Here is a 23,509-nt window from a genome sequence, read left to right as displayed (position 1 = left end):
TGGAAAACAACCCACTTCAACTATACCTAGCAAATATGCCAGCAAGCTTGAAGCAATGGAAAATTTCTTAAATGTTTTTATTTCTCTCCAATCGCGCAGCCAATGCAGAGTCTTGGAAATTGCCTCACAGTTTAAAACAAACTCAAGAAACCAGCCTCAGATTTCTGTTTCCACTCTCATAGTTTATCTAAGAAATTCTGAGCTCCAGTAACAGTCATCCACAGAACTCCTGACTCTGCCTCATTCAGCTTCTAAATGCAGAACTCACTACAGGATTTTGCAGATGCCAAAAACATAAATGGGTGGTTTCAAAAAAACAGGCAAATTAATGGAAGGCAGGAGTAGGAAGCATAATTAAATGGATTTGGACACAAGCCTGGCTCCTCAAATCCCGAAACTATAGGCTGTTGGCACTGTCACAAAGTTCACTTCACCGCAGTCTTTCCCTCAATACCTCTTGCTCACTATTGCTAAGGATCTATTGCACTAATTCTAGTACAGCTGTTCTCATGTTGTGAGTGAAAGACAGCTTCAAGTGAAGAACCTGGGGATTAAGTGGGGATGGGAAAACAAAATCAAATCTTTAGAAACCTTGCTTCCAAAAGTTCAAGAACACAAAACAGACAAAACTAGAACACCTAAAAGTAGAGAAGGAAAATACTGAAAAGAAAAAGTCAAGTGACAGGGGTCCAATTACATGGAAATATGGCAACATAATTGACTGCAAGAAGGCATACTTCAACTGCATACACAAGACCTTAAAATCTAATAATATACCACAAGAAGGATACTAAGAAGTACAACAGACATATAATATCTCTGCAATTTCAGTCATCATATAATAAGGTCTTTCAGTAACTGTTCTTAGTAGCATTGTTACCTAAACAAAAAGAGTCCTTGATGAAATGTTGTAGATGACATACCTTCTGTGTCAAACTAAGATCAGGATCCATTTTTATCATTTCCCAGCTGCCATAACCATATTCATAGATGCCTATTAACAGATTGGAATCATCTTCCTTACCCCAATCTATATCGAAATGAGCAGCTTTGGTGTGGCATGGGATGACATATCTAGCAGAAATAAATTAGAAAGACAAATAAGGGATTTTCACTTCTGAAGTTTAGCAAGGGGGAAGAGAACACACTAAAAGTGATATAACTAGATCTGTTTTCTCTAAGATGCTGGTATATTTACGAAATGAATCCAAATATTTATCGTATTTTCTTAACATTTCTATAAAATATTTATTGAAATCAGCACTGAAATGTGTTTTAAAGCTGATCAAGACTAAAATATGAAGAAAAACAGACATCTATCTGTCTGTGGCCATGAGCTGCGTCACAGAGTTGGCTAACCATGAATGAAAGCATAAATCATCATCCAAGTGTAACTGCTAACTAAGTGGACAGTTTAGGGATTGTGATACACAAAGTGGCAAGGGAAAAAGTTCAGAGGATAGAAACAACTACTGCTGCGCTTTGAGATACTGCTTTCCCCTCAAGCAGAGATGACGCACACAGCAGCTCCTCAGTAAGCCTGAATTCTAGTCATTATTAGTAACAGAACACAGTCCCCAGTGAATATAATTGAAAAGCCAAAGCTGGTACTGGCTCCAACGGCAAGGGAAGAAAGAATAGATATGGCGCAGGTAACTGCTGCCAGTCCTTACAGACAATAGAGGGACAACGCTGTCATAATGTGCTTTGAGTCAGCTGTCTGAAAAAAGTTAATAAAACTTGAAAATTTTCTACATTACTACTTCCTTTAAAAAAAAAAAATCAATACCTTTTTCTTTCTTCTGGATCTGAAGGAATGGATTTGTGCAATGGTGCCAACTCTTCTTCATGAGAGATGACTAGCTTTGCATTCACCTGCACTCCTGATATTCGGAATGTTGGGCCTTTAACTTTCCCAAGTCTACCACCTTAAAAATCAATGACAAAGCTATTAAAGTATTTACCTTTATGAATATCATACAGGAAAATGTAAAGAAAACAAGTCAGATTGATGCTATAGCAGCAAATTTTCAATTATACAAATGATTTTTTCTTAACCAAATGCTTGAACTAAGCTCCAGAATCAAAAGGTCTTCCAGATAATAACAATTACTTTCAAATTTCACAGTAAAGCAAAAACATACTGCATTCTCCAGTGACAATTCACACAGAAAGGGGAAAAAAAAAAAGAAGTCATCTTACTATAACTTTTTAAAAATCACCTAGCATGCCAACATTTTTGTTTGTATTTTTCCCCAACGAAACTGTTTTATGTTATCATCAGAGTGCAAGAATAATTCAGACTTCTTGACATCTTTTCTTGTCCCCCAAGCCCCCTGAACACCTTGTACCTGCTCTTTCTTGTCCAGATGAATTGTCCTTTAAAGCTTTAATGCATCCATTATGTACAAGCTCTCCCAAACGTCTAAGATCTGTCTCTGATTTATCAACTAGCTCAGCATCTCTAGCTACAGCATCTAACCTGTAATAAAACAAATACACATTTTTATAGCTCTGAAACTTTACTAATTGTGAATGACTCCTTCAGACTTTGAAACTAGAGAAATGATCATGTAAGTTGTCAGCCATCTGCACTTGCTATGCTGTGTACAATTTTGATCCAAGAAAAAAATAAGTGATTCAGGTATCAGAGGACAATACAACAAAACTGTAAAGGATCCTAACCCTACATTTTTGAGTTAAATTACTGTACATCTCTTTAAAAAAAGAAAAGGAATCATTATATGTGCTATGTTCATAAGGACTAGAAGTATTTTTCAGGAAAAGTAAGGGTGGGAAGCTTTTCTTAAAATATGGAATAATAAAGAAAACTTAAAAATAAGAACTGACAACAAGGAAAATGCAAAACTAACTTTGACAGTCACAGTGGAAAACTGATAGGCTTTAAACAGGCTATCAAACAAGACAACTGAATGATTATCACCAATGAAGATTAAAAAAGACAGCAGGTAAAATGCAAAGAAAGAGAGTAAGTAGTCCTGCAAATTGAAAAGTTTTTTGTGTGCCTGTCTGCATACATCTCATACATGAAGAAATGGAAGACATTAAGCTAAAGTCATGTTCAAGCAAAGGCAAAAGACTATACACTGTATTTTCTCTCCAGCCTAAGGTTTCTTGGTATATTGTTCTAATTTTTATGAAGACTAGGTTCCAAGTTGCTACACAAATAATAATCAAACAAGTTTACCTTTCAAGAGGGCCACCAAATTTCTTGTAACTCTTGATAAACCTAGCAACAGAAAATAATTTTGCCATTTAAGTGTATGCTTAACTAACTACATTGGTTTTAAAATTGTATTAATACAATTATTAATCTTAGTATAATGCTATATGGACAATTGGGGGGGGGGGGGGGGAGAATAGAGAGAGTAGGGCAGCTTAGTATATCCAGATACCGCAAACTAAGCCAGATTTTTATTGGTTTAAGAACTGATGTAAATAAAACAATAGAAGGTACGATTTATTTCAGAAATTGCTTTATTAATGTCACAAAAAAGAAGATTTAGCAGCTGAACGTGTCTAATAATAAAAAATTGATGTGGATGTACAGTAAATATAGATTTCAGATGTTATGTTATGCCTTATATAGTAAAAGGAGCAATCTGTAACAGGTGATTTGAAGATTTTGGAAAATGTGTAAGTGATAAAAAGAAAATGGAGATAGCCAGGATAGAAAGGAAATAAAATAAAAATAAAATTAATAAAAATAATTTTAAAAAAAGGAAAGAAAATTTCCTCAATAATCGAAGCCTCAAATTGCTAGTACAAGCACAAGAATAGCCTTGGAAAAAAGTACCAATTCACTATGTTGTTAGATGAAATGGAAAGGCAAAAAGGATCTTTGAAGTTATTTCTCTAACCAAAAATATTTTGAAAGCTTTACAGCATTTTAGAGAAACATACATACTTAAATTTCAGAAGCAAAGTAGCATTTCAAAAACCCAAAAAGGTAAAACAAAAAGCAATTTCTCCTCCTTCTAAAAAATATTTTAGCACCAAGTATGGAAGGGACCTGCTGTACAAGATTCAAATAGGATTTTATATTTTTTTAGTTTAAAAAAGCATGATATAAAATTAATTCAACTACAGTATCAAGAACTTTAAAAGAAAACAAAATCTATTCAAATTTTTGTAGCTGTCACCACAAAGATTCATATATTCTTTCAGCACTGCACTTTTTAGATAAAATGATGGGAAGCAGGTTATTTTCCTTGTATGTTAAAAGAAAAGCTCACCCACTGGAACAACTGGTTTTTGAAATCACTGTCTTCATGAGTTGCAGGAATTAACAAATTTGAAACAATCAAAAATATTTTTCAAACCTAATTTTATCCCTCATTAAAATGGGTTCAAATTCTTGCCATGACAGTTCACTATGTCAGCACCACAAAGTACACAACATAAAACATTAAATGCCTAGAATAAAAAAAATTTCAAATAAATTCAGGAAAAATAAAGTGCCTTCTGTACTTTCAAGCTTAATAATAATAATAATAATAATAATAATAATAATAATAATAATAATTTCAAAAATTGTCTTGTCCCTTTAAACATATATGTCGCCCCATATCTTACCGCCTGATCTCTGCATCACTAAATCCTTTAATATTTTCTCGAGGAATAGTGCGTGGTCTTCCACGTTTTTTTGGCCGTTTTCTTTCTGAGATGGAGTCACTATCAGATCCAGAGTATCTTCTGCTCCTACTGCGCCTCCCTTCACTTCCATTAAAGCTGATCTGGAATTTGAGAATAAATAGTTCAAAGCTATATGATTAACGAACATAAGTAAAGTTCTACCTAGCCTGTCAAAAACGTGTGTTCAGAAAAGGGGGAAAAAAACCAAAATCAAAACAAAAAACCAGTGCAAAAACCAAAACCCAACAACAACCTCCAAACAAACAAACTAAACCAACAGCAACATAAAGTACAAGTCAGTCAGAACCAAGAGTCACCTGTTTTGCACAGTTCCTCATCCTTGGGAGCATGTATATTTCTTCAAGTTCTTTTTGTCTTTCCTCCTCTTCTATTCTTCGCCGCTGGACTTCTGGAATGATTTCTTCCCAATTTCTTGAATTTCTTTCTGGTTCCAGCTCAATATCATCTTCATCCATATTGGAAAAGTTGGCCACCTTGTGTATCAGAACATATGTATTTTCATCAAATCAATACATGACTTTATTTGAAAAAGACTGAGCAACTAGTATTTTAGGAAAACAAAGTTCCAGATAGTATATTTTATGCATTTATATATTTATGTCTTTATATATATGCTATTGTTTTGTAGTACATATGAAATTTATCCATACAAATTGCTTCATGAAACACTGTCTCTAATGAAAGTATTTTTATTCATTTATGAAACAGACACGGATTCCATGCAACATGAGCTAAGATGAGAAAAGATGAGAATCCTTTTCTTCTTTTAAATACAAATGCACAATGAAACACCTCCCTGATAGCTGTATGATTGTTCAGATGATGTCCTTCAAAATAGGGCTAATGACATTTGAATGCCTGAGTTAATGTGAAACTATAATAATATAAAACTAACCAAATATTAATACACTGTGGAAACCAAAATATATAGCAAATGAACAATCGTTCTGCAGCAGGAGATCAGCTATTTAATAATCTGCTGATCAAAACAAATACATCATAGCCTGCATTTTCTTTGCACCCAAATTATAATATGTTTAACTGATAATGCTTAAGATACCTGGCATTCAAGTTTACTTCAGGGCTAAAAGCTATTTGTAGAAGTCATCAACTAAGAAATGCAAACTTTATATTTTGCATTCAACGCTACCACAGCTGCTTAACAAAGGCAGTAAATGAACAAAGCTACCTAGAATTCTGATCATTAACACACTCATAAATATCTCTTATTTTATTAGCAAATTATATAATGTATTTTTAAATGTTTATACTAATAGCAGGTATACTGTATAGGTGAAAAGACATTTTATTAGAAAGAGAGATAAGAGTTGATTTACTGAGGCAATACCTTGAACTGTGAAAGCAACTCATCTCCTACAGTTAATGGACCTGGCTCATTTTCCCGAGTTTCAGCCCTCTTCAAGATTTCATCTATATCCATTTCCTAAAAAAGAAGTTTCTCTTTACAATGAAATAATTCATATATATTTTCAGTTGTTTTATCTATCCAGTCAAGACACACTACTTACCTGGGGCTCCTGTTCTTCCCCTTCAGGTTCTTTAAAAAGTTCCTCAGCACCAAACTTCAAAATCGCTGATAACTCCTCCTTATTAAAAGGTGTTGAGCTGAAATAAAGGATGTTTCAGGAAAAACATTTTATCTTAGTAACTTGGAAAAAGTTCTCTATAATCATGAGTCAATTAAACTTTCTTTTTACTGTTAAATAAAAACTATATATTTTTTAATATATATTTAATATGAAAATAAAAATCTACAAAGACAATATCCTTTGCATCTTTACTTATTTAACCTTATTTTGCCTTTCATTTACCAAGTAAAATAACTTGCATTTTTACTTACTTGTCAAATATACTTAAGGGTAAATTGATATGGAAATAAATACAAATATACCTTGAAGGAGTAGAGCCTGTATGTAGTACAGTTTTCCCGGTAGTGTCCATTCTCTGAATTACTAAATGATCTAACACCATCTTTTTCTTGGCTCTTTCAAGAATATCTTCTTCTACTGATCCTTTTGTGACTAGCCGATAAATATTAACCTGTGTATATTTAAAAAAGAAAAAAAAAAAAGAAAAAAAAGAAACAACAACAAGGGAGAAATCTCAGTCTTCACTACATATCTTCTGAACTTACTGACTGGTTTCAAATATGAAATACTAGTTTAATCATGTTACCACAGCCTTTGCATAAGTGTTTTAAAAAAACAGAGAAGTAAACTCTTAGACCTGTCTTTTTTAAATGTCAGTGATTTGGCACAAGCATTGCCACAGGCAAAACTGTCATACTTCCAATTATTACTGTATGTCTTCTTCAACAAAGAAACCTGAAGAAAACTAAAAAATTTTTAAGCGAGGGGGATGTGCCTGATGTAGCAGTTATTTTCTAGAACAACACGATGCCAATGAATGCCGGGCAGACAAGCCTACAACTCTTTTCCCTCTCCCATCCATAAACCACAGCTACCATACTATCTCTCCATATAGGGAGATTTTAAAAAAAAAAAAAAAAAGTTAATGAGCAATACTAACATTTTTGGACATACGCAGCAAGTATTAGTTATTCTTAAAAATACATGAAGACTGAATGGTGCAGACAGAGTGGACAACTACTGTACTGGACCCTCCTTCAGGTTTGGAGCTTAAAGCTGAATGTATGTACCTGTTTCTTCTGTCCAATCCTATGCGCTCTAGCCTGTGCTTGCAGATCGTTCTGTGGATTCCAGTCAGAATCAAATATAACTACAGTGTCAGCAGATGCCAAATTGATACCTAATCCTCCAGCTCTGGTAGACAGTAAAAAGCAGAAGTCCTGAAATCATAAAATAAGAAATAGTTTTATATACAGTAGTTGTAAAATTCTTAAAGGAACCAGTATAACACTTGTTTATGCAGTTTGTGGCACAGACTACAAAAACACATACTACCAATTCCCTAACTGTTCTACAGTTAAAGCTTCTTTAAGTATAAAGCAAACATTAATATCAATTTCTTTCATAAATAGTTACTGACTTCTCAACAGTTTAAAGGAAGCAGCATCCTGGAAGATGATCACCAACCAAAAAATCCCAACCAAAGTCTGGTCAAAAAGTAGAAAAACCCTCCTGCTAAATCCTTATATGTTACAAAGCCCCTCTCCCACATCCCCTGCCGCAAGCCCTGGAAGCCTACGCAGCCAGGTCAGAGCAGGGAAGATGCTTGAGTCTACACGTAACTGGTTAAGAGACAGGAAGCAAAAGTCTTCTGTCAGGTTCAATGCTGTTCAACATATTCATGAACAATATGAAAATGGTGAAAAAGCCTGTAGATTATATAGAATTATTAATTCAGAGACAACTATGAAGAACTGAAGAAGGATCTTGAGACATGCAATAGAATAACCTATAAAATTTAAGATAGAGTACAACAGGTTAAAAAAAAAAAAAAAATCCCAATTTTCAGTACAGTTACAGGAAATAGCAAACCATTACACTCAGGAATGAGTCCTGAGAATTGTGCTGGAAATTTCCACGTAGACTTTAGCTCAGTAATGGCCAAAAACCATACAGAATGTTCCAAATTTTTAAGAAAGAAATAAAAAATAAAACTGAGAACATAATTATTTTGTTGTACAAATGCAGTTTGCCTCCATTTTTGAAATGCATGAAGTTTTAAATTCCTCTTCATCTCAAAAAACATACAGTGTAACTGCAAAGATTTCAGAAAAAGGCAACACTGTCTATACTAGAAATTTGAAACAAAATTAACTTTTGTATTTAACAAATATCTGAAGTTTACCTCATGGAGTTAAGTCCTTCTCCCTCCATCATAGCAGAAACAAGCTCAGCAGCAACTTACAAATGCTATCCTTCAATTACCGATTTTAAAAAACCAAGAACACACCCAAAAAACCCCAAAACAAAAACCACGCCCCAAACAACCTCCCCTCCCCCAAATCTGCCAGTGTAGGACAAAAGATTTAAGCTGATCAAAGGTATGGAATGACTTGCATATTAGGAATGCTAAATAAGCTACAAATTTTCCAACTCAGAAAAGAAAGAATCTGTAACAGACACCTATGTAGTCATAGGTTGCTCACAAAGAATGGCTAGAAATCAGTTCTTCACTTTTTTCCAGGGCAAGTAAGTAGGTAGCAACAAATGAAGACAACAGAAGCCAGATTTGAAACAATTAAAGATGGTTGTTCATGCAAGGATATACACAAGTTAGTTCTGCCCATTGCCAAAGGATGCTTTTGATGCTAAATGCTTGTGTAAGTTCAATGATCTTGTCAACATTGTTGGGTTAACACAACAACAAGGCTGAGGTTAAATTGCTGCAGCACTTAAATACTAATTAAAATAACTTTGATAAAGACCATTAAAGAAAAAAAAATTTAGCTACACAATTGATTAAATACCATTTTCATAAGTTATGTGTTTTCTACTTAAGCTCTTCTTAGACAAAAAAAAAATTAGCAGACATAAGCCTTATCATCTAGGCAATAACAATGCATTTTCAACCTTATTGATATATTCCTCACTTTTCTCAGCCTTAATTTTTTTGTGCAGTGGTTTTTGTATTTCTTGAGAAAAAAAATAAAACAGACTCCTTACGAAAAAAATACCATACCTCGGATCCTTCTGCATTAAAATGATCCAGTGCTTGTTTCCTCAATTCCCCTTTTATTGATCCATCAAGTCTCTAAAGAGATTGAATACTACAGTTAAAAAGTAATTCTTATACTACATTCAAAATCAGAGAAACCTGAATTCTCAACTGCTAGAACTGTTATGTGAAGTAAAAAAAAGTGATGCATCACTTCATGTGATTTTTTAATTCACCAGTTTAATTTCAAAATACTACATAGGATATAGCGATTGCCACTCTTTCTAGAAAAGAACACTTTTTCTTATATCTTTTCTTAAGCAAAGTGGTAAAGAAATCAGAAAACAGTTGAAGTTGGAAGAGACCTCTGGAGGTCATCTTGACTAACTCCCCTGCTCAGGCAGGGGCAGCTAAAGCAGGTTGTCCAAGGTCATCTCCAGGTGGTTTTTAAATGTCACAGAGAATGGAAATGAAATAACCTCTGAACAACTTGTTCCAGTGCTCTGTCACCCTCAGAGTAAAGAAAAGATTTTTCTTATATTAAAAAATAAAAGCTTCTTGGCTACTACCACCAAGATTCTTACCTGAAAGGGAAACTGACGATACTTCAGATATTCTGCTAGGATGTCCAGCATCCTCACCATCTGTGAGAAAATCAGAACTCTGTTGCCACGTTCTCGCAGACGAATCAACAGCTTGTCAAGAAGGATTAGTTTCCCGCTGCTACGTATTAAATGCTACAAAAAACAAGAACTACATATTACAAAATAAGTTCATCAAAACACTAATGCACACTGTAATTGGTTAGACATTCATTCGACGTTTGCTTTTCTTTCCATTGTTGTGGGGAAAAAAAAAAAAAAGGCAAATTCTGACATTCCTTAAGAATTCTGTAGTTTAAAATGTGCATACAATATATAGTCTCCTAGAACTAAAAAAGAAAAAAACCAACCCATCAAATTCATGTTACCAGAAGACAACATATAAATTTAGTAGTATGCAGCATTAACTGAACATGAAAGTTGACTCTGATTTTAGTTTAGTTGATTCTAACACAAATCAACAGGATTACTAACTCACATATTTTTAAAGGAAATGCATTGCTCAGTTTCCTATCTTAACATCTCAAAAATTTAAGCAGTTCTGATATAGACCCAAGTTCATTTCTGCAAGTAAAAAATAAAATTTGGTAACCATTAAAATACAAGATTGAGAAAAAACTTTTAGTACTACTTTCTCTTCACTTATCTTTTGAAAATAAGTATTGCTGCCTAACCCTGTAAGTATTTTTAAACAAAGCCTATCAATCAAATTTTTCAGGCAAGATAAAGTGAGAGGAATCTTGTTTGTGGTGCCTAACATGGTAACCCACCTAAAGCCTGTTAAGCCTTCTCAGCTCCATTGGGAATAACTAGAACAGAAACTCAAGCAAGTGTGAAATTTACTGTTGAAAACGTTAGGGCTCTTTAGGTGAAGATGCTTGGGACAGAATTCTAGGGAATGCTAAATTTTGAGTTAGGTGCTTTTATTCTTTCTGCCAGAAAGAAGGAGGATATTTATCACTGCACAAACTAGTAGCTTTGGGAAGGTATTTAAATTATCAACCTGAAAGCTTACAGAAAAAAAATAATCTTTACAAACATTTACGTTGGTATAAACTGCATCAACAACAACAGTCGTCTTATCTGTTGCTGTGCTTCTGAACAGTTTTGGTACAAATATTAACTAACCTTACAAAAATCCCCCAAACAACAGACCATCTTTGGTAGTGATGATAATTGTTTTCAGCTGTTGTAACAACAACAACAAAACCAGACTGAACTTTGGATGCTTGTTACTTTCATTTCCTTTCACTTTGGTTGTTTGCAGGCATACAGAGAACAGTATTTGATTATAAAAAAGGCTTAAAAGCATTCTACAGATGACTTTCTGCTACCACACAGATTGCTGGTGTACCACTGACAGTCACATGTATTTCCACTTACATTACATTTACCTGCTTAGCTACTTTATTTTACTTAGGTTTAAAATAGGTCCCAAGTTTATTTTGCATGAAAATACAGCCTGTTTCAAACTATTTCCTTTTTACTTTGATTTTAATTAAAATCAGGGGTATTTTATTTAGGCAATTATCTGTCAATTATTCAGTTCCAATTAAGAAACAAAAATCAGTTCACTTACCTGTAAAACCCAGGATGAACATTGTTTCCAGAGAACCTGTTTTTTCTTAATATACTTCAATAAGCATTAATAAACTGCCAGAGCACTATAAAGTTTTGTTAATATTACAGATTTAACTTTTTTTTTTTCTTTTAATTAAAAAAGTGACATTACCTGTAAGGCCTCCTGTTTATTATAGAATTCATTATCATCTGGTGGTTTAATGAGGTAGCAATGGTTACAACACTTCTTGAGTTCCATCATGATGTTCAAAAAGCCTGAGGTACTGCCTTTTGAACCTTTACTGAGGGCTTTATAATTCCTGGTTAAAATCCACCTATGATATAAGATGTACAATATAAGTAATTTCTAACCATATGTGGAAGCAAGACAGATGTAAGCTCTCAAAATATGAACAAGCTAAAGAAAAAAAGCAGCTCCCAAAAGAATGTACTAACATGCCAAATAAAAGAAGCTACATGAATAGACATTAGACCAGTGCAATTCTTGAGCCCTTGCTTCATAGAATTTTACTGTGTGAAACTCTAGAAGCCTCAAGTTCAAATTGCATTATTAAAAACTACTATACTTCAGTAAATTGCACTTAGACATATCACTAAAATAGCACAATTTAAAAAGTGTTGTTACTTGTAATATTGCTTCTGCAATGCACTCATTTCCATCCTCAGAATTTGCTCAACTTTAGCAGGTAAAGACTTTTCTACATCTTTTTTTACTCTTCTCAGCAAAAATGGTTCAAGTTCTTTGTGAAGACTTGCATAACCATACTCTCTCCCTTTGCCATGCTCCTCTTCAAAATCTTCCCAGGAGGAAAACCTTCAACATAATAAAGAATGAGCGCAAGATAGTGACAATACTGTGAACAACCTGAAGAAGCAAAATTCAAGAAGATGGATAACACAAACAGAGAATGTGTATAAATATACCACAAGAGCACACACACATTTAAATTTCTTCCCCACTCCCTTCTGTTTATCCAATTTCTGAATTTTCACCTCACAAGAAGTTCCAAATACTTTGCCTGTAAACAGAAAAATGGAATGTTCCAAAAACATTTACAGAATGAAAACTACTGAATTTTAACTTCCCCAGTGGAAATCCAACATTTTTCTTTTTCTGCAAGAATACTCACCTAGATGGTTACAGAAATTCCATTATTACATATATCGAGTAGCATGAAAAAACAGCTGTATGGCTGGAGGGTGTGCAAGACAACAAGAGACTACTTAATGTACTTTTTGAAGATTGTATGGTCTAGCTGAAGTGTAACCATCCTCTATGCTAACAGACTAGGAGAACAGACTTTATGATCAAATGAAGAATGGGTACTAGACCAAGTGGCTTTGCTTGTAAGGTTCTGAAGAAGTCAATACTCAAAATTAGCTCAAACTGAATGGAGCTATGGTGCTTGGCATTTACAAGATGTCTGACAAGAACATGTGCTCTCACACATGAGCTCTAATTTGTCTTAAGTGTAAACAGAGGTCAGTACAAAATTAGGTCGATACAGTAAGCTTACTGCATCCAAACTGTATGGGAAAACCAGCTATCAGAACTACAGGATATTGGGCATCTTGGTACAAATTTCTTTTCACTAATAGTACTAACACGGAAAAGGTTCTGTGCTATTTCCCGAGAGTAAATCCATATGGTTTTCCTCTTAGGCTAATACGAAGCCTTTTTTCCAGGTTCTGACCCATACATCAAATCCATTATTTTTCTGGTCTGCTAAAATGGAAAAAGGTGACAACTGCTACCAACGTTCCTTATCAGGAGCAGCATGAAAAAATATATATGCATCTACTTCATATAGAATATTTAAATTATCTTTCAGTATGATTCTTTACCTCTATTAGTTTTCAAATCACTACACTACTTCACAAAAAAAAATATTAAAAAGAATAATGTAAAACTCTTTCTTACTTTTCTGGCATGATGAAGTGCAACAAAGACCAAAGCTCTTTGAGGGAGTTTTGCAGAGGGGTTCCAGTAATAAGAAGACGATGGTTAGACTTAAAGTCTATTAAAGTCTTGTACAGAAGAGAGTCGTCATTTTTTAAACGATGAGCTTCATCAACTCCTATGAACGCCCAATTCAGACCACCAAGGAATGACTTAAAGAAATAGGGGGGGGGGACGACACACGTTATACAAATAAACATATTGCATAATTTCCAACATTTTATAATCAAGCTATAAACACCATCATTTTTTGGTTTATTTTAATATAATATGGACAGCTATATGTTTTTAGTACTAATTATGGCTTTTACATTTGCCAGATTCAATGAAAGGCTGTGCAAGCACCCCAAGAAAGTATAAATTAAGTTTAAAGGAAAAACTGGCCAGAAGTCTGACCCACATTAATTTTGTATGGCAGAAAAATGATCGCTATTGACGTCTTCTTCCCAGCACGTACAAAATGGAAGTAAAAATGTTCTGCTTCTTGACTATGTATAAAAATTTCCATATACCATTAGAAGCATTAACAGTAACTCTGTGTGCTACCACTATGGAGACAGTGTCAATACATGTACACATACTACTGTATGCATAATAACAAAGAAAAACTACATGGGATTTCAGAGTTCTGTATCATGTTTGGGGCTAGGCGCTGGGTTCTTTTTCAGTTCCTTGATGGTGGTCTGCAAAGAAGTAGAGCTCTTGAAGATGGGAAGAGATTATTACAGTAATGAGAATCCCAAGCAAACTGGAGAAAGAGAAGTGTTACCCAGTTAAAGAAATGGAAAAATGCTGAAAGCCTTACCACATGCACAGAAAATCTAGAAGTGCTTAAAAAAAAACAAAATAAGCAAACAAACAAAAACACCCCAAAACCCAAGCCACGCACTCTCATACTTCCGAAAGCAAAAGCTATCACACTCTCCATAAATTTAATGGCCCACAACCCAAATACATGCAAGTCTAAAGAGAGTTCTACACTGGAGAAATGATTTTTATCTCCCTGAAGAAGTATGATTACCTTATCCTTCAGCAAAATTTCATATGTTGTTAGAAGTATGTTGAATTTTAATCGTTTGGTCTGTGGATGCATCCATTCATGAGTTCTAATCTACAAAAAGAATCAAGTGAACTATAAACTAGAGAAAAAAGAAGGTCTTGTTGACTGGGATGAATTTAAGTACTGCAGCAATGTAAATGTTTAATGATATAAAATAATATGATCACAAAACAGAAGGACAACATATTAACATACACAAGACTGAACTTCCAACCTGTCTAAGCACTCCAAAAATAGTTTGTTTAAATTTCTGAATAAAGAGCAAAGAATTTCTACAAAACATTTTTTACTTTAATGGATAAAATTACCAACATTCAGAAAACACATTAAGAAAACAAATCAGCAACCTTTCAGGAAACAGATTAAGATCATGACTGGCTTGCTTTTGTGTTTATTTTTACTATATCCACCTAAACAATCATATGGCAGAAGATAATTTGTTTTGAAATGCAAGACTAAATTCTTAATCCTGTTCACTATTAAGCAGGAAGGAAATCTTTCACACATCTTTATATCAGATCAAAATCTAAGCTTTCAATTTACATCTTAAACACAGCGTTTCAGTAAGTATTTGCTCAGTCCTAATCAAAATATTGGAGATTAGCAGAGGACAGGAACATGAAGTGAGTCTTGATTATCTACAAGCCTTTCCAATGATAAATAGAAATACTCACCATATTTCTGCTAGTTATATCTCCTAAGTAAACTACAGCATTCATCTGAGGAGCCCAAGTTTGAATCTCTCTTTGCCAAGATGTCAAGGTAGAAAGTGGCACGACCAGCAAGAAAGGCCCATACAATTGATGTTCGTGAAACAGGTAGTTCAGAAAAGAAATTGTTTGTATTGTTTTACCCAGACCCATTTCATCTGCAAGAATACAGCTATTCCCTCTAAAAAAAAAATGTAGGTGGGATGTAGAGAGGGGGAGGGATTGGACAAGAAGAAATTATTATCTTTTGAGCATAAAAACTACTCATACTAGTTTGCAAGATTTTGCAACGATACGTCTTGAAGAAGTTTATTTCCACTGTTTTTCCATAAAAACAATTTCTATCCCCCACCTTAATACCTTAATTAAATTAACAAAATTAACAAAAATCTTGCAAGTATTCCTCACGAGTCTAAATTTAAAAGTATAATACTAATGTTGACATTTCAGAAGAGTTTGCTTTGGATTTTCTGGTTTTACTGGTTTAGGTTGATGTATTTTTTAAAAATATGACTTACCCCTATACATAATTAAAAGAAAGCAACAACAGAGCTTAGCTGTTTTTTGAGAACAGCCATGGAATGATAAGCTTTGGTACTACTTAGAGCAAAACCAGTCCCCTCAGATCTCTACTTTGAGCTTACTGTATGAAACCCTCCACCTTAAAAAAAATACAGAAAAATCAAGTTCAAAGTTTTACAAATGCTTACAATTTACAAACAGAAAAACTTGTTTCAGACTATACTTACTTGCACCATGAGTGAGCAAGCCAATTCAATCCATTTAACTGATAATCTCTTAACTCTAAACTTTCATGTCCGCCAATATAAGATGGCTGCTTCTTTAGTGCAACAAACCTTGGCCTCTGTTTTAGAACCTGTCAAAAGCAAATTGATCATCAGTGCTACTACTGACTGAAGTTAAAAAAATGTCTTCCTATAGGAAAAACTGCAGTAGGGATCTACTAGATCATCAAGTCTACTCTTTATCCATCGACGAAAACTAGGCCGTATAAAAACACCAAGCAATCTGCAAGTTGAAATTATTTTGATTGCTAATCTGAATTTCACAATGAGAGTGACACTAACTCACTCAAAGTTTACTTTTAAAATAAACTACAATACCAAACAAGACCATCTTTGAATGCCAGTAAAAACGCAGTGGACTAGTATATACAAAAAGCTACTGTTAGTAGTGATCCTGCTTGACCAACCTGATCTCCTTCTATGACAAGGTGAACTGCTTAGTGGATGAGGCGAAGGCTGTGGATGTCGTCTACTTGGACTTTACTAAATGCTTTTGACACTGTCTCCCACAGCATTCTCCTGGAGAAGCTCGCTGCTCATGGCTTGGAGAAGCGCACTCTCCGCTGTGTTAAAAAATGGCTAAATGGCCAAGCCCAGAGAGGGGTGGTGAACGGAGTTAAATCCAGTTGGCGACAGGCCACAAGTGGTATTCCCCACGGCTCAGTATTGGGGCCAGTTCTGATTGATATCTTTATCAATGATCTGGATGAGGGGATTGAGTGCACCCTCAGTAAGCTTGCAGAGAACACCAAGTTGGGTGGGAGTGTCGATCTGCTGGAGGATAGGAAGGCTCTACAGAGGGATCTGGACAGGCTGGATCGATAGGCCAAGGCCAGCTGTATGAGGTTCAACAAGGCTAAGTGCCGGGTCCTGCACTTGGGTCACAACAACCCCATGCAACACTACAGGCTGGGGGAGGAGTGGCTGGAGAGCTGCCTGGTGGAAAAGGACCTGGGGGTGTTGGCTGACAGCCAGCTGAACATGAGCCAGCAGTGTGCTCAGGTGGCAAAGAGGGCCAATGGCATCCTGGCTTGTATCAGGAATAGTGTGGCCAGCACGACCAGGGAGGTGATAGTGCCCCTGTACTTGGCACTGGTGAGGCCGCTCAGTGTGTTCAGTTTTGGGCTCCTCACTACAAGGACACTGAGGTGCTGGAGCATGTCCAAAGAAGGGCAACGAAGCTGGTGAAGGGTCTAGAGCACAAGTCTTACAAGGAGCAGCTGCGGGAGCTGGGGTTGTTTAGTTTGGAGAAGAGGAGGCTGAGCGGAGACCTTATTGCTCTCTACAACTACCTGAAAGGAGGTTGTAGCAAGGTGGGTGTTGGTCTCTTCTCCCAAGTAACAAGTGATAGGACAAGAGGAAATGGGCTCAAGCTGTGCCAGGGAAGATTTAGATTAGATATTAGGAAAAATTTCTTCACTGAGAGAGTGGTTAGGCATTGGAACAGACTGCCCAGGGAAGTGGTACAATCACAGTCCCTGTAAGTATTCAAAAAACGTGTGGATGTGGTGCTTAGGAACATGGTTTAGAGGTAGATCAGGCAGTTAGGTTAACAGGTTGGACTTGATGATCTCGGAGCTCCTTTCCAACCTTAACGATTCTACGATTCTATATTTTCCATATATATTACTATATATCATTATCACTATTCTGAACAACCTTCAAAAAGTATTTCATAATATATATCTTATCTCCGTATTCATAGAATATTTTCACAGTTTTACTGTCACAACTGATGTGGTGGCTTGAACCTGGCCAGCTGCTAAGCCACCACCCAGTTGCTTATTCACTCCCCACCCCAGTGGGACAGGGGAGAGAACTGAAAGGATGAAAGTGAGAAAAACTTGTGGATCAAAGTAAAGAGTTTATTGAGTGAAGGAAAAAAGCCAACCAACCAAAACAAAAACCCACAACCAAAAAAATCCCACAAGTGACAGAAAGGGAGTGACACATTAACTCACCAGCAACTGATAACTAGCAAGTCTCCAAGCAACAGCCACCTCTGAACCCCCTGCTCAGCCCACCCAGTTTTACTGCTGAGCACGACATTAAATGGCATGGAATATCTCTTTGGTCAGTTGGGGTCAACTGTACTGGCTGTGTTCCCTCCCAGCCCCTTGCCCACTCCCAGCCTACTCAGGGCAGGAAGGGCATAGCAAGAAACAGAGAAGGCCTTGAGACTGTGCAAGCACTGTTCAGCAACAGCCAAAACACTGGTGTGTTATCAACACTGTTTAGGTCACAAATCTAAAACACAGGCCATACAGGCTGCTATGAAGAAAATTAATTCCACCACAGCCAGACCCAATACAACTGATTATAAATCCACTGCAAATTACAAACTCACCTTGCAGTCCTTAAAGGGAGTGGTCTTGGATTGATTTCTGCTGAAGTACTCATCAATGCGTGTCTGAAACTTTTTGGCAATGAGAGCACCATCTTCCCAGCTACATTCTGAATAAGGCAGACCCTGCCATTTGCAATAGTAGTCTGGATAACCAGCTGCTGATTTCTGATTTGAATGAGCTGCAGAAATACACCAGAGATATCTGATCACCATTTTACTTCTGTATCTTATGAAAACACTTACTTTAGGTAATAAGACAACATAAGCTAGCTTCATAGCACAGACAGTATGATAACTTCTCTCTTTACCTGAAGTTTTGTTTTGGATTAAAAGGTTAGTGATATTAGTATTCTGAATTTCGTAACTACAAATGCAGCGAACATACAGAATTCTCAACACTGTTTTCTGTCTGCCAGTTTGTAACATACCAATTATTCTTTCCACTATCTGGTATTGTTTATGTAGATCATCTGTAAGCTCCTGCTGGCAGTTGTAATATTCCACATCTTCTGGAGAAGCATTTTTCAGCCTGTAATGGGAATTAATTTACAACACTTATTACACTGTATAGTTCTAAAACTAAGATAATCTGGCAACTCTAAAGCTCTGAATGTAAGCATCACAGGAATGTTGCTTACAGACCTTCTTAGAAGGGACAACAGAAATTCCTACTACAGAAGTGTGGCATCTGGCCTAGGTGCCTCATCATTAATGACTTAGAATGCTTATCAAGAGACACAACTACTACAGCTACAGGTGATACTAGTCATGCAGCTAATTCAGAATACCTGTTCTCAACAATAAGTAGTGTAATTTACAGGGTATTTTCATGGAACAATATTCAGGGTGGCTCACACTGTAAGAATCCATCTTATGATTAAGTTGCTACAAATCCCACCACTACTCATTGATTATACTAAACATACTAATAAAACTGAACACCAAAAAGGCGACTTTAAAATGCACGGATTTCTGCAGGTTTTTGTTCTCGGGCTTGAACCTCAGGTTTGAGCCAAGAAAAATGAATTCTTCAAAGTATTCTGAAACAGCTAATGCACATTAATCTCTGCAGCGATTCCTGAAGAACTCTGATCAATGTATAACGACAAAATTAGCAAAAGGTACAATTTATTACTTATTTTTAAACACTACCTGTCTTGTTAAAACTCCATTTATAACACACACACTAAAATCAGGTTCAGAGGATTATCTTACAGGAACATGTTAAGGAGGCTACAACTTTTAAAGTTTTTGTCTTCCTGTTGCATAGACACTTGAAATTATGCCCTCAAAAAGAGGTAACAAGCCTCAGAAACACACAAAAAAAAATCTACATTGTCACAAAATAACTATAGTGGCAATCTACTTAAAAATATTCACCATCGTTTTGTTTCCTGATCCTTTTTCTTATAGTTGTCCAGCTTCTTCATTCCTTTAACATTTTGTTGCTTCAGTGTTTCCTCAGTTTCCCAAGTGTTATGGATGTGTGACCAACCTTTCCATTTAATAAGATACTGTATTTCTCCTGGCTCCTTCGACTTTTCAAACCCAGCATTTGGGTCACCATCTGCCTCAACTGCATAGATGGTGGTTGCAGCACCTGTGGCTGAGAAGAAACCACATCATAAGCCTTAATTAGGTGTGCAATGTTATAAGTTAACCAGTAAGAAATGTAGTGTAGAAAGCAATTAGTGATACTTTTAGATGAGCATATACTTGACTAGGATATACAGCTCTCATGTCATTACTCTTATTTGAGCAATTATGGCGTAGATATGTTAATACATGCCAAGTAGTCAAAAGAAAATCAGAAAAGCAACCAAAACTTCCGCACCTAACCTACAATATGTTATCTTTTCTCATGAGAATTTTCTTTGCTTTCCTAGTTTTTGATGTGATCACCAGGAAATGCTCCACTAACGCTGCTTGTCGCCTTCTCTGTCATAGTACTCTCGCCTTTGAGCATACAAAAGACATCTGATGTTATGCTTGGTCAGCTTCAAGACATCAATAACCTACTACTAGGGATAGTATAAATCTATTTCTTCCTAAACATGTTTTACTACTTTTTCTGCCTTTGTTAGCTTACCTGGGAAAATTTTTAATTAAGTACAGTCTGTATCACAGCTGAAGCATACTAGCAGCAGGAAACAGGCTCATTTCTGTGAGGACAGCCAGGTAAGGAAATGAGCCCAGCAAGCTGCAGGGGCCAGATAAAGCAACAGAGAGTGGCAACAGCAAAAGACAGCACAAGCAGCAACATCATCTGGGCAGGAAGAATATAAGAAGCTTAGTTCCAAAGGCTTTGACCACAGCAGTAACACTACGCAATGGAGGAGGATACACTAGAATTTGCGACAGCATGGGAGAAGAAAGTTGAGAGGAGGAAGAGTGCAAGTTCCGAGATGGATCAGAAACTTTAGAGATTGGGTATAACTAACGGAGAAAGGTTGCTCTGAAGTGCAAGGGGCCCAAGGTTGGAGTTTTTTTGTGTGTGTTTGTTTTTATAATTAGAATCGGAACTTGCAGACTCAAACACATAAGCAGAACTGCTAGATCCTGCATCCCATTATTGCTGGAAATATGACATGTCTACCACTATTCACAAAGTACTCTTAAGAGTTCACATGCAAGTGCACCACTGAAATTTTAGATGCATTTTGTGGTCATTCCACACATTGCACTGTATTGAGACAATTTGTACAGCAGCAACTGAAATCATAACCTCAGTGGTTCAGCCTTGCTAACAGCATCTTTCAGGGTTCAGATTACTAGTCAGCTCTCTTATCTAGTCCACTTTCTCTGCTCCACTGTATGTAATTCATACTGATCAAGTATCACTAAACTCTACAAACAGTTGTGTAACAATATGGTAGGCATTTATGCAATACTGAGCTATATTCCACTTAATTTTTATTTTCTACTTAGGTATGCAATTCTACATTTTACTTTGCAACACTTAGAGTGAACTTTAAAAAGGAACAACCTTATGAATATGAAAGACAAAACAATATGACTTTTTGGTAACTTTAAAATTATTGCTGTTTATAAACCTCACAGGTCACCTACAGCTGAGAACATTGTTGAAGTTGGCACCACAATGCACTCCAGAATCTTAAGAACACCAAAAAAGAAAAAAAAAATTACCTCCTTTTCTGCCAACTCGACTATCCATGAACTTCTCTATAGTTTCAAATTCATCTTCTTCAGTTTGTGGGACATCTTCTCCACAAACTTCCAGCAAATCATCAGAATCTGTCTTGGTTTCTTCAGCTTCTTTGTAACTAATGTTGACTGTTGCCTGGCGACGAGATCCTCTTTTATCATAATCATCATCATCATCCTCTTCCTCCTCCTCATCCTCTGAAGAATCAAGTTGCCTCTTTTTCGGTCCTGCGCTCTTTTTCCCACTTTTTGGCTTAATTCTTGAAGACAATAAGATATGACACAACAATGATGTTTCAACCGGGACAACTATAAATCTTCTGTATAGATTTCTGAACACATGTATTTCAAGAATGCTCAGCTACTCCCTTTTCAGTTACAGCAGACAGGGAAAGGAATTAACTAGAAAGCATTAGTATATTAAAATCTTATGTAGCTTTAAAAAAAATTCTTTCTTTTTTAATACACATTATGTTTTCATTTGTGGGTACAGTAGGAGTAAACACTCAATTGCTTATTAGAAATAGTACCAGAGTATCCAAATGCAAGACTTGTTACCTGCTTGGAGGTTTCCGGCTTTTGACCTTATTTTTTGGCTCGTAGTCAGATTCACTCTCTTCACAACTGCTTTTCTCCCTATCTTCCTCTGATTCAGAATCGGAACCAGTTCCTGATACTGACCCTGATCCCGACATTTGCCAGTCTTCACTGCACATATTGAAAGACAAGAGTAACTTACATTGTTTTGGTTTGTTTTTTTAAATCATATTTATGCACATATTCATGCTCAGAGTATCTGCTGTAATTTCAACATTCTTCACAGAAATAAAAATCTTGTAACAGTTATTTCAGCTGATGAGACAGAAAAATTGTCATCAATGAATAACAAATAAGTAGAAATGCCCAATGGCTTCAAAGGGAGTTGGACTAAGTTTTCTGTTATCAAGAGGTAGATTTAAAACCCAAAATAAAACAAAAATCTGGATTTCTATATAAATTTCAGCATGAAGAAATGAGTTACCATGACATTAAGAAACCAAAGCACTTTACAAGTCTAACTGGAAAGATACATATTTATCAGAGCTTCTACATGCTCAAATCATAAAGCCCAGTCATGTTATATTCCGGAGAGTCTCATATTGTCTAGTGCCTAAGGTCCCTGTGGCCCATGTGAAGAATAGCAACTTTGGCACAGGAATCAAAAAATAGAGGCAGATTCAAGAAATGCCCAGAAAAACTTGATTTGCAGCAACCTGTAAGTGGCACTGGCTCCCAAAAGCTCCCACTGAGCTCCCAGATGAGTGCTTCACAATCAGGCAAGATACTACGAGTAAGACGCTTGTCACTGAGCAGCAGGATCTCCTTGCTCCTGCATAGCTGAGATCTTCTGCTTTGCAACAGGGAAGATGTACCTACTGATGACCAGTATCTTGCTTCAAACTCTGACTTTACACAGGCAAATTTAATCTTAATAGCTTCATGAGAAAGAAAGAAAGGAAAAAGCCTGGTATACATTATTGAAATGTTGCTACATCTTTATAGTATCATCAGGTTTAGGTTTACTTGACCAAGGTGCTAGAGCAGTAGTAATGTTCATCAAAGCTGGAATATTACCAATAAATCTCTCCCTTAAATTTCCAATCAGGAAGCCTAAGAATCAGTGCTTTGATCCCTATCTTATTCTCTCTTTCCTGTCTTCCAGGACATTGCGTTCCTGGAGGAAATTACATTCCCATTGTTCCAGTCATCCAAGACAAATACATATGTGTGTCTATTGTACAGATGGCACATGGCCAATACTACAGAATGTCTTATTAAAATACTTTTTCTGCAAACGGTAAATTAAAAAAATAATAACATAAATCCATGACCTGTATTTATTTGGAAATATAAAAACCAGATATAAACCATCACCCTCTAAGGCTTGATCATGTACCAAGTTATATATTGAGAAATCTCTGATCTGCATGTCAGATAACAACTGCAGACATACTTG

General features: G+C 35.9%; 1 protein-coding gene across 7 annotated transcripts in view; it reads right to left on the bottom strand.

Annotated features, from left to right (window-relative positions):
* CHD1 (chromodomain helicase DNA binding protein 1) overlaps positions 1-23,509 on the bottom strand; it is a 58,968-nt gene that overhangs the window by 11,326 nt on the left and 24,133 nt on the right. For all 7 annotated transcript variants that reach the window (XM_087741601.1, XM_087741595.1, XM_087741600.1 and 4 more), the window contains 23 exons: positions 22,072-22,221; positions 21,496-21,773; positions 19,729-19,954; positions 18,777-18,877; positions 18,349-18,527; positions 15,945-16,072; positions 15,160-15,376; positions 14,447-14,536; positions 13,387-13,577; positions 12,091-12,279; positions 11,617-11,779; positions 9,867-10,019; positions 9,307-9,378; positions 7,358-7,507; positions 6,590-6,738; positions 6,207-6,303; positions 6,026-6,121; positions 4,974-5,150; positions 4,597-4,757; positions 3,209-3,250; positions 2,352-2,482; positions 1,790-1,928; positions 924-1,074 (listed from right to left, as the gene is read on the bottom strand). In XM_087741601.1, the coding sequence (XP_087597727.1) occupies positions 924-1,074; positions 1,790-1,928; positions 2,352-2,482; positions 3,209-3,250; positions 4,597-4,757; positions 4,974-5,150; positions 6,026-6,121; positions 6,207-6,303; positions 6,590-6,738; positions 7,358-7,507; positions 9,307-9,378; positions 9,867-10,019; positions 11,617-11,779; positions 12,091-12,279; positions 13,387-13,577; positions 14,447-14,536; positions 15,160-15,376; positions 15,945-16,072; positions 18,349-18,527; positions 18,777-18,877; positions 19,729-19,954; positions 21,496-21,773; positions 22,072-22,221 (3,430 nt within the window). The remainder of the gene's footprint in view (positions 1-923; positions 1,075-1,789; positions 1,929-2,351; positions 2,483-3,208; positions 3,251-4,596; positions 4,758-4,973; positions 5,151-6,025; positions 6,122-6,206; positions 6,304-6,589; positions 6,739-7,357; positions 7,508-9,306; positions 9,379-9,866; positions 10,020-11,616; positions 11,780-12,090; positions 12,280-13,386; positions 13,578-14,446; positions 14,537-15,159; positions 15,377-15,944; positions 16,073-18,348; positions 18,528-18,776; positions 18,878-19,728; positions 19,955-21,495; positions 21,774-22,071; positions 22,222-23,509) is intronic.

This window comes from Nipponia nippon, unplaced genomic scaffold (genome assembly GCF_047370975.1).
Source record: "Nipponia nippon isolate SJK-2023a ecotype South Korea unplaced genomic scaffold, ASM4737097v1 scaffold_8, whole genome shotgun sequence".
In the NCBI taxonomy this organism is placed as follows: Eukaryota; Metazoa; Chordata; class Aves; order Pelecaniformes; family Threskiornithidae; genus Nipponia; species Nipponia nippon.
This window is presented reverse-complemented; position numbering and strand designations above follow the sequence as displayed.